Genomic DNA, 11279 nt, shown 5'->3' with positions numbered 1-11279 from the left:
GTTGGCAAAATGTAGAGTAATCAACAATGTCACGTGACATCAAAATCCTTTAACGGTTGACGCCCCACTCTCCAGGGGCTTTTGAGATTGGTGTAAGATCTTACAATGAAAGATTAATACACGAACTAGTTCCCACTATGAGTGAATATCATTCGGATATTGGCAACCCTTTCTCAAATCGTACCACCAAATACAATCAGTAATCATTTGGATAGTAACAAGCGTGAGTTCTAGTATTTAACATACTAGTATGCCCCACTCTAGCATTTGAGATGGTTATGTCAAAGCTCTATGCTTCAATTGGAAAACCTACAGATTTAAAATCACCAGCAATTGCCGCAAATATTAGATCATATGACGAAACCAACAAGGAAAAATCCATCAAAGGAGTTGAGGCGGCCGTTGGACCTCAAGGATTTATGCTGTTTTGGTGTACGTTTACCCCAACTATTTTAATCTGCTTTACTGGCTTATCGGCGAGACAAATTCTGAAAGCATACCTGTGAAGTGGAAACGAGAGCTGACCGATGATTAAAAGGAATTCGATCATGGTTCCTGGCTCTCACTCTTCGATATCAATAGCAATCCACAACTTGGTGTAAAACGTATCATACTAGGAAATCCACTGATAGCTATTACCATGCTCTCTCAATCTACTAAATCTCTCGACGCGGGATTATTTGTACCTGTAGAGATTCTAGTCCGTCAATTATCAGATGAAGAAGGAACGGAAATCATGTGGCAAGTACCTAGTACTTTAATTGCTGCTCTAAACAGAGGGTACAATGAATTATTGAACGCAGCACATGTTTTAGATAGGAAACTGGAAGGGCTGATTGCTTTCATTGGTCGCGACGTATAAGAGTGAGGAGGAAATGATTAGTGTGACTGATGGAGATGGGGTAAAAACAGTAAATTTAATAATTGTTATGATTGAAGGAAATACCAATAGGAAAGAACTCAAACACGAAACGAATATAACTCATTCACCCACACCAAGGAACATATATACATGGCAATGTTGGCTTGCTAAACAACAAGGGGTCGGCCGCTAGACCAAACAGATCTTTCTGAATCATTTGCACACGGCCCAGCCATAAAATCACCATCATGGGCACATGAAATTTCATCTTCATTTCCATTTGTTACGCTTGATAACATAACCTTAACCATTCTCAAATCTGGGAAAGGGTCCAAAAGGTCAAATCTAGATATACATACACCAATCCCAGCTATGCAAACAAGTCCAGTATGAAGTACGAGGTCCTACACGATGTTATAATGTAGGTGAATACATGCGACCAAAACCTTCTATTGGCTGGACGGAAAGAGTAGAGTTTGTGTAATTTGTTGGAGGGGTCGACCAACATGAGGTATTATATTTGTAGAAATGTAAAGCAGAGAAATCATGCGATGGCTGGAAACCCGGTTTGACCGGATTCAGATGGTGGAGGAGGTGGAGGAGGTAGCTATTACAAGTTAATATGGGATGGACGGAAATGAGCAAAGGGAAATGTGTACCTCTAATTTCGTATTTCCTGCCATCATTCTTTGGAAACCAATTCCGACACCTTCAATGACACCCAAGAGAACCGCACATCCTATCGCTGAGTTTCTTGCAGCTTTTGCACCGCCACGAATTGCCAAAGCACCACCAGTAAAGAATCCAGCAATAACTATTTTGGTGTCAGTATTTCGGATCGTTGCAATCAACCCGCTCAACAATCTGCAGGCAAAGATTGCAAGCTAAATTTTTCGAAAGAACATACTAGCATTATAAGGGTCCTCCTTTTTCCTCAATCCTTTAACAGCACAGTCGAAAGTCGAGAAAAGCCCACCCCAAACACCAAAGTTTCCTCCTAGTACAGGAGCTCGTGCCTTTATAGCTGTGAGTGCGCCAATCCTTCTCTCGCCGTAAGGTGAGTTTCGAAAGCCTTTAACACCGTGCCAGACTGCACCTCCGATTGCCTGAAGAAAACTTTATCAGCATTTCTTTCTTATGAGCTTTACACTTGAGAATTTTGCAGAAATCAATGTATCTCTGGGGAGAACAAAAGAAATAATGCAATTACGTACGCCCATACAAAAAGCTCCTCCAAAATCGTTCAAGGCCACCCAAGGACATGGGTCTCGTGTGTGATCCATTTTGTATGTTCTTTAAATTAGGACTCGATACTTTTTTCTTCCCGCTCGATGTCCCGCCTAGAAAACCGTGAAGTGTTGAGATTGTGGCAGATGAACGCTGGATTTGATGTACGAGTATCGATGGATTGCGAAGGTTGCGACTGGATGGAGTTATAAATGGTCGTTACTGGTTGATTAATATTTACCCTTTTTTTTCCTTCAATCGATGGCGATGTGATGATGGATTGATAAAATTCCTAGCGCTGAAAATGGATTCAGTCGGTGCCCGGTAGAATGATATTCCGTAACCCGTAATCTTACACTCTCCAACATTCTTTTGGGCACTACAACCTCTCATCTACATTTATGAGCCCGGCTTTTGTGTTCATTCCATCAGAAAATAAAACGATGGATGGCAAAAGTCATTTCATCTGAGCATACAATCTAATTTAATCTCAATCCTTGCTCACTTCCGGGTCTTCGTGCTTCCACCTTCACTTCTACCAAGTCAACCCTCATGTAGATGATACATTTTTAGCAACTTCTTTCTTCAATCGAAAACTGGATCGGTACCACTTCTTACAAGCAGAAGAATATTCCTAGATGACATCAGTGATGTTGTCATGAGACCATTTCACTTTGAAAGTCTCCAAGTCTTGGTGGTTGCTCAAAAAGCCCTTGGTAAACATGAAGGTACCAATGTGTTTCACACCGCCAATGGATCCTCTGAACAGAAATTTGTTGCATTTTTATTGTGGTGATCAAATGGGGGACTACAGTGCAACACAACGAGTATATTTCTTTGATTTGAACATGGGAACTTTCAGCATTTCCAAACGCATCGTCTGATAACAAAATTACTTTTTGGAGGTTCTGAGGGTAGTATTGTTGGGCTCAAAGTGCCTGGATTTACTAGGGATTCCTTGCTTGTGGTAGAATTGCACAACCATTAAACAAAAACAACCCATCATTCAACAAAGTCATGAAAGTATAAGGCTTATCTGCTTTAACTTATGCTCGCGACTTTATACGTACCCTGGATTAAGAGAGTCCAGAGCATAGATACTTCAACCATTCCTCTGGTTACCATGCCACATCATGTACTTTAGCATCTAAGCCAAGTCGATCGATTGGCCTACAGTAGAACTTGGCTATACCGGAATAAAAAAATTGACCAATCAAATCCGGTATAAAGAAGATTCCGGTATAAATAATGGTGGCCCAAGCTTTCTAACCAAAATTTATATCCGATTTCAGCTCTAAACCCCGATATTTTCGAGAAAATATCATGTGATAATAGCCTTTCAAGCTTACTCATCCAAAATATAGCTTATTCAGCCAGATTGACTACCAAAATTTATACCGGAATTTTGTCAATTTAGTTCGGTATACCGGTTTTCATCGAAATTCCGGTATTCCCATATAAATTTAGAAAAAAATGGAAAAAAAGTCCGGTATATCCAAGTTTCCGGTATATCCTAGTCCGGTATAGTCAAGTTCTACTGTAACCTCAAAACACTTCGCTTAACAAACCCCTACCACGGCTAACCGAGACCTTACTCACCTAGAATTTCATATCCAACTTCGGTGAAATGGACTCTAACCAAGATGATTACCAACCGCCCGTGGTCTCGATCAAGATTCCGTACGAATTTTGGCAAAGACAACAAATTTATGGTGTTGCTACAAGTGTGATTGCAACTCAGTATGTGGCAAGCAACGGGGTTATCATACATGGACTAATATATGGACTGTTCTCCCATCACAGCGGTCATGAACTAAGTTGCGCCTGATTAGACTCAATCAGCCAAGGAGTATTATTTTACAATCATCATAACTCTGAAAGTTAAGAGCGCATCGAAAATTACTTAATTCTCATGGGATATCCGAATCTTGTCCTGGTCCAGGAATATATGGAATGCATCGACAGCTACTTTTACAGGCCTTGGTGACCTTTGCTGAACTTCACCACCAAAATCTAAAATTCATTTGTTAATGCGAAATTAATGGCGGGTTCATGTTGTCATCGAACAATGACCTGTTATCTCTGTTACTAGCAAGAGCGGATGAAAGTACTGAGTTACTAGTACATTGGTTTTGCGAGGTGGGTGTTGATAGAATTAATGCGGAGATTCACAATGTTTTAGGTTAAGCTCTAGAAGTTCACGGATTTGAGGCATCATTGCAGTTTGGCATTAGACCTTTCGATGTATATGTTATCTCTACAACTCGGATTTGACTAATAAGTCGACCACTCTACTTTCAGGCCACCCCTATTTTGGACTACCTTTTTACACCAAACATCATTTTTTTGACCTATTAATATCTCTATTAATACATAATCTAATTTAATAAAAATTTGAATATATATAATTTAAACTATTTTAAGCTTATTCTGAAATTTTGAAATTTTTAGGAATTTTCTATATTAAAATCTAAAACTTTAAAATATCGATTTTTTAATTTATATAAGAATTACATATAAATTTAAAACTTTTATAAAATCTTTAATAACTTTTAAATAATAATCATTAAAAGAAAACTATTTATTTTTTTGAAAGTTTTGAACTTAAATTTATATAGAAATAAAAAAAATTTAATTTTTTTTTTAAAAAAAATTAATAGATATAGAAATATAATATATAGTAAGTTTAAAGTAGTATAAATAATCCCTATAATTTTAAGGGTATTCTTTTAAATATTTATTTATAAGAAGTTTTCTTTATTTTCTAAATCCTTCAAAATAAATATATTATAAATTTATAATAAAACTTTATAATTTATTTTTAATAATTTTTATTAAAAAGCTATTAAAGATTTTATAAAAGTTTTAAATTTGTATATAATTCCTATACAAATTTAAAAATCGATATTTTGAAGCTCTAGATCTCAATACAGAAAAATCCTAAAAATCTAAAAATTTCAGATTAGATTCAAAACGATCTAAATTATATATATATAAATTTTCAATAAATTCTATCCATAAATAAGAAAGTTAAAATTTCCATTTTTGGTATAAAAATGTTACGGGAGCTGCCTCTAGGGTCACGTGGAAGTGTCTAGAGATCTCTCGAGGTGGTTTAGACTAGACTTCAAGTAGGAATTCAATAAGGTTGTAACTGGTTGCAATTCTCGTAACTATAGTAATGAAACTAATGATTGTTCTTGAGCACGAAGCTCTATATTGTAATGAAATCCCATTCCCTTATATAGACCTTCGTTCTCTGTTGTCCCACTGCTTCCCACTGTGTCCCACTGGGCCTTACTCAGTGGGACTCAGTGGGACACCTTGGTCAGGTGATATTTTAATCAATCTAGTCATGTGACGACCTCGGTCGTAACAAAAAAGTGGCCTAAAAGGGGGGTGGCCCGAAAGTAGGGTACCCGACTTACGATTCACAATTAGATACATTGCAGTTCACCTTCTGCTTTTTCTCATGAGTTTAGTAAGTAGTAATAATCCGGGAATGCTATCCATCTCAATGATAGATCAAATTTTTTAATATAACCATAGATATTCAAGCTCATCTGAATCCTGATACGATTTCCTTCAAAATTGTTAGTTAGCTGTACGCTATACAGGGGTGATGGTATTCTCAATTCCGTGCCAATGTTAAATATTGCTTTTTTTATATATTTTATCTGCCTAGAATGTGATGTTTTCTACCTCGACAAGTTTTTGAGTCTACTAGAGGAATGAGTCGCCCTTAGCCTCTTCGCTTCATGCCATGTCTTCGATTCTGCTAAGGATGACCACCGACGCACCTACTCTGATACGATGATTCAATTTGCGACTGTTGGGTATTTCATGGACATTTACTTTACTAGAACAATTTCCATATAAGGATTATAGGCACGTAGGATGCTCCCTCGCACTTCTTATTCTGCCTTTTTGTGAGCTGAGAAGCCTACCTAGCAAGTAGTGGAAATGATGGGAGGCCTTTCCCTAAAAAGGACACCAGTTTTTGTGAATTAGTTGAATTAAAAACCCCCTTCGACTCGATACAGGATCTAAAACTAGTTAGGTATATGCAAATGTCTCGATTTATGATTTCTCATAGTATTGATCGTCCACAACTTGTCGTCATCAATGCCATCATGGAGTATTATTACATAATCTTCATACCGATATTTAGCCGGCCTCCCACCTTCCCATGAAAACTCACCTAATGACCTGTTGTACTATTCACCACCAATAATTCTCCAAAGATAGATGTACATACGATAATTGAATTCGAAATATACAGTGTGATACGCCACTCAAACATACATTTCCTCGTTTGCAAATACTTCACAAAGAACTCAACAAGTCTACCTTCTTCCACTTACCCCACCAGTTCATACCCAACATGGATGAATTCGCGCAATCAAGAGGAGATGATGATCTCTTCGCCGACGAGTTCGAACCTGCATCTGAGCCTACAGTCATAGAAGAGGCACCAATTCAATCCGTTTCCAAACTTTCACCAACTGCAGAAACATATGTACATAGTAATGGCGCACAATCCTTACCTCCTGGACCTTCAAATAACAGTCATCATAACAACAACAAAAACCAAAGGGAACGAGGCGCAGATAGAAGACGTGTCGGAAGAGGTCGAGGTGGTGCGCCGAACAACGGTTTGAAATCGTCGAGATATGCGACTCAAGAATCGGAGCCTGTCGCCATTCAACCTCAATCTGCAGAACCCACCACAGAACAGCTACCAGTTGCTGCGCCTTCGAACTCCCCTCCTCTACAATCTCCTGCTGAAGCGCAACCACAAACTCAACAAAAGCCCATACCATCCGTTCGTGGCGATCGTTCTTTAACTGGAGGTCCATCGCACAAGAAGTTGACCGAAGCAGAATTGACAGCGAAGCTCGAGCGAATGAAGATAATAAATGCAGAAAAGGCAGAATCTTTTCGAAAGAGTGAGAAAGATAGGGAAGGTTATGCTGCAAAGGAGAAAGAAGAGAAGCGCAAGAGGAAAGAGGAAATTGAGAGGGGTAGAGTAATGGAAGGCGAGCGAATGAAGAATAGAGAGAGAAAGTTAAAGGCTATGGGTGGTAGGGAATGGGATGAGGGCAAGGATGAAAAAGAGTTCGAGGATAATAATGGAAGAAGTTCACAATATGTTAGGGGTGGTCATGGTGGAGTCATGGGAGGGAGAAGTGGTTTAGCTAGTAGCAGGTTTAATGATACCCCAGAAGATGATATGTCTTCGTACATTTATGATGAGAATAGAGGTCGAGGAAATGGACGTGGAAGAGGAAGAGGAAGGGGTAACGGTAGAGGTGGAAGAGGTGGTTCAGCACAGCAAGTACAAACTGTACCCGCGCCAGAAGATTTCCCCTCATTACCAACAACCTCAGCATCCAAAAATACAACATCAGGTGTCATTTCTCCATTGATCGGAGCTGGCGATTGGGCTGATGAGATGGCTACCCCTATTGAACAAGAGGAGAAACTCGAAGTTTAGATCACAGCGTAATTTGGATTGATGGAAAGCATATAGTGGTCAAGGGCGGTTAATTTTGGATTGGGAAGAAAACCAAAGTCAGGCGTTACACAATGGCTCGTCTTGGGAAAGACTTTGAGCAGCGAAGTTTGGTCATCGTCTTGGATACCACAACAGCAAGCGAAATGAACTTTTACCGATTTTGAAACGAAATTACAGACTTGATTGCTTTGATGCTATGCGATGAACAAACTAGTCGTCATTTCAAATGAAGTAATCTAACCAGATCAAAGAGGTGCTAATACAAATGTAGGTGCACGGGTTCACGAAATGCTTTCACTCTTTCATTATCCTATTTCCTTTTATCTATAACTCTAACGTAGTCAAATTGAGAAGTCTTATTCTCTAGTGGCTGTGTATGGATTAACTACAATTATTATTGGAGAAATCCCACGAGGGTTAGCCCTACTCCTCCAATGGGGATTCGATGTGGTTCGAGCCTGCCATCTGTTATTGGGGGGATTCACATCCGATAATCTTTGCCTTTTACAAATTCAACATCAAAAATAATCTTTAAACGATAGTTCAAGTCGTCTGGATCCAGGACTGCTTCTGACACGGTTGACAAGTCTTCGAAGAGATCATTCTCCATCAAATTATCTAAACCATCAGCTTCACATCCGTCATCTCCAGCATAATTATCCAATCGATCCACATTATTTGCTTGGTCGTTTTGATCATGTAATTGTTGATGCAACACCACCAGACCATTGCCCTCCTAATCGACTAGGTTCTACAGTTTGAGCCATCGATGAGGAATCATTCGGAATTTGTGGTTTGAGTCATTCCTTGCCTGAGCTCTCGAAGCCTCATCGTTCCCCGAATCCCACTGAGAAATTCTTCAGTTGCGTCGCTGAAGTTCTCGAGATTATTCTCATCATCTTGCTCCTGTTCTTGGGCCTATGCTTCGTACTCATCTATATCATTGTCTTCATTCCATACAGCTAAGCTCTCTCATCAACTTTATGTTAGGATTCCGAACAATATTTGAAAAATCTCGAATCGCCCACAATTCCGAGATTCGCCACTCCCAATTGATAAAGCAATGTCATAGGTGAACAAATCTTTAACTCCTTCCATTGCCTCACATGTCTGTCCATTGCCCCGTTCCAAACATGTTCGTGAATCGCAAGGTTTCTCTACCCTTACCCAATTCACTATCTATCAACTGTCTTCAAAACTCTGCATTACGTGAGTACTTAATTCTATCACTCATGCTAACATAGATTGTGGAGGCTGGGTCAAAAAGAGTGAGGTGGATTCAGCACAAGATGGAAATTTGCTGCAACAAAAGAGTGGTAAATGTATGAGGGTGAGAGCGAGAGCGGTAGAGGTTCAACATGTTAATAAACGATGTTCCATCCCCATCGGTGATGTCAACATAGACTTATCCCAGTTATACTCGACATTGAAAAGGTTTGTAGTATCATGTGGTTTTGCGATTGCGTAGCTTGAATAAAAAGGCTTCAACCGTTCAACAGACAATTGGAAGTCCTCGTGGGACTTATCAACAAAACACTCGGAAAAGTTGTGATAGGAGTCGAACAGCAAGTGGTGTGAACCGTAATACTCCTGATTATTGCTCTTTTCCCAGGCCTTGCGCGAACCAATAAGTTTGTTGGGAGGTACAATATGTCTGGCCATGGCTGCTTACTGGACGCTTTGCACTATCTGGTAGATCTAGGAACAAAAGAGCATTGATTGGCCGATACCAACGTTCTTTTGCGGGAAATCACCCGCTCTTCAATCAGAGTTCGTTTTTGTTGTCTTCACATGAGGTATAGTGAATAACAGCATTTATTTGTGTGGTGAAAAAATCGCAATTTTAAAAAGCTTTTGCAAGCGGGAAATCTTTACTCCTCACTTGTTTTTCAGGAAATCGATTTTGTCCATCAACGCAGAGAGCAAAAGCGAAAACATAGTGGATTAGCTCAACATAATGGATGGATTTGGTGATTTGGCTGATTTCGATCTCATGGATGGATTGGATGACATGAATGAATATGACTCCGATAACATGGACGTTATGGGCATTCGGGCTAAGTATAACAACATTGCTGGATTCGATATCATGGCTGAATCTGACTTGGATGAGTTTGAAGACAAGGATGACTCCGATCGTATGGAAGTATCTGAATTTGCATCTGACATTATGGATGAATCGGATGCTGATGAATCCTCTCTACAAGCCCCCTCCCTCTACTCACAAGAAGGTCACTGGCATGGACGAAATCAATAAATTGATCAATGATCTTGAAGATGCTGGCACAGAGGCGCAAGAAGAAACAAATTCATTGGTGAATTGGCACATTGTCATTTGAAAGGCAGCCAAACTTACTTGACTTACATGTCGCTAGATTGTTTTCTTCGATACTGTTGATCTGAGAGAGAAAAGCCCACGAGGAGATAAGGTCGCCGAACTTTTGCAACTGTAAGGAAGTCTACATCTCTTTCCATCAGAATGAAAAAAGGAATCATTACTGGCTTGTTCGTTACCTAGAACCCCAAAAGTTTGCGATATCACATTGAAGTTTGTAAGTGTTGTTACATCCATGATTTTTACTTGAAAGTAACGCTCGACTCCAGTCATGCTACCTCGATAGCCCCAATAACTGCTTTGGTGAGTAGCTTATGACCACTTTATGCTCTTTGGATATTGAAATATTTGTCCACCGTGCAATGAACAACACTTCCCACCAGTTTGAGACGTGGCAGAAACAAATCACCACGCACTGACTTTGGCCAATGAACTTTGTTAAGATTAGTGGCCTCTTGGTCCAATTTCCATAGTCTTAGTGCCAATTCATTAAGAAAATCTATTAAAGCTAACTTTCTATATTGAAGGAGTTACAAATGGTCCACCCTATGGCGAGGCGCTACCCCCTGTAACTTGTGCTATCAGGTTCGTTACATTCGAGAATTTGACCGGCAACTATGGGTTCACATCTCGCATATTTGCTGGGTGTGCGCACAGTCTTGTAGGATTTGAGGCTTGGACTCTCAGTGTTGATGAACACTTTGAACCGGTATGCGCCTAGTTTGCCTTCTTTTGCTGGTATACTACTGACCTCTGCGCTCAGCTGGACCCCCTTCTCTGACTAATTATCTATCTATCCAATCACTCGGCTACAATCCTCCTTCAGACAGGTTCCTCAGATACGAACTTCCAAGTGCGCATCATCTCTATAACCTCAAATTAAGAGGACACAGTGAAGGATCCAACAGGGTGATGCGAGGAGTGTTCAAGAGGTTGATGAAAACTAGAGAATGGAAGTGCACATCGCTAGGAAGAAGTACATCTCACAAACGAAAGAAACAGAAGCTAAGGAGTCAGATCCAGACGTTTCAGTGGCAGTTGTTGAATTACAAAGATGCGGATGGGGTCAAAAAAAGGAAAAGCTGACGAGAAAGCTACAAAAGAAACAAGTAAAAAATTATCGGCTTGGAAAAATCAAGCAGATTGGGCTCATTTTGTGTTTGACTGCACATCAAAGATAAACGGTTGATCTTGCATATTTCATCAGCGAAAACACCAGTCAACTACACGATTGTGGCTTTCTCGGCTGAATATGTATATATTGATTTATGACAAGAAAATACATGTTAAAGATGTGATGATGAATGAAATTGCTTCATATCCACAGCGCAAGGGGT

At 39.7% G+C, this 11279-nt stretch overlaps 4 protein-coding genes across 4 annotated transcripts; 3 read left to right on the top strand and 1 right to left on the bottom strand.

Annotated features, from left to right (window-relative positions):
- Positions 1–137: 137 nt before the first annotated feature.
- On the top strand, positions 138–862 carry EAF01_003005 (uncharacterized protein; the record flags this gene model as incomplete). The annotated part of the gene is made up of 3 exons (XM_038911259.1): positions 138–180; positions 250–432; positions 633–862. 3 exons carry the CDS (start codon positions 138–140, stop codon positions 860–862), a joined length of 456 nt encoding a protein of 151 aa, XP_038772494.1.
- Positions 863–921: 59 nt separating this feature from the next.
- On the bottom strand, positions 922–3086 carry EAF01_003004 (uncharacterized protein). The gene is made up of 4 exons (XM_038911258.1): positions 2077–3086; positions 1770–1968; positions 1522–1676; positions 922–1469 (listed from the first exon to the last, which is right to left on the bottom strand). Exons 1-4 carry the CDS (start codon positions 2143–2145, stop codon positions 1407–1409), a joined length of 486 nt encoding a protein of 161 aa, XP_038772493.1. The 5' UTR covers positions 2146–3086; the 3' UTR covers positions 922–1406.
- Positions 3087–6473: 3387 nt separating this feature from the next.
- Positions 6474–7586, top strand: EAF01_003003 (uncharacterized protein; the record flags this gene model as incomplete). The annotated part of the gene is made up of 1 exon (XM_038911257.1): positions 6474–7586. One exon carries the CDS (start codon positions 6474–6476, stop codon positions 7584–7586), a length of 1113 nt encoding a protein of 370 aa, XP_038772492.1.
- A 1978-nt stretch (positions 7587–9564) lies between these two features.
- Positions 9565–10723, top strand: EAF01_003002 (uncharacterized protein; the record flags this gene model as incomplete). The annotated part of the gene is made up of 3 exons (XM_038911256.1): positions 9565–9838; positions 10470–10651; positions 10706–10723. The coding sequence occupies 3 exons, from the start codon at positions 9565–9567 to the stop codon at positions 10721–10723; spliced, it is 474 nt and encodes a 157-aa protein (XP_038772491.1).
- Between the last annotated feature and the right edge of the window lie 556 nt (positions 10724–11279).

Source organism: Botrytis porri, assembly GCF_014898465.1.
Source record: "Botrytis porri strain MUCL 3234 chromosome Unknown BPOR_004, whole genome shotgun sequence".
In the NCBI taxonomy this organism is placed as follows: Eukaryota; Fungi; Ascomycota; class Leotiomycetes; order Helotiales; family Sclerotiniaceae; genus Botrytis; species Botrytis porri.
Note: the sequence above shows the minus strand (reverse complement) of the source record. Positions and strands in the feature narration are given on the sequence as shown.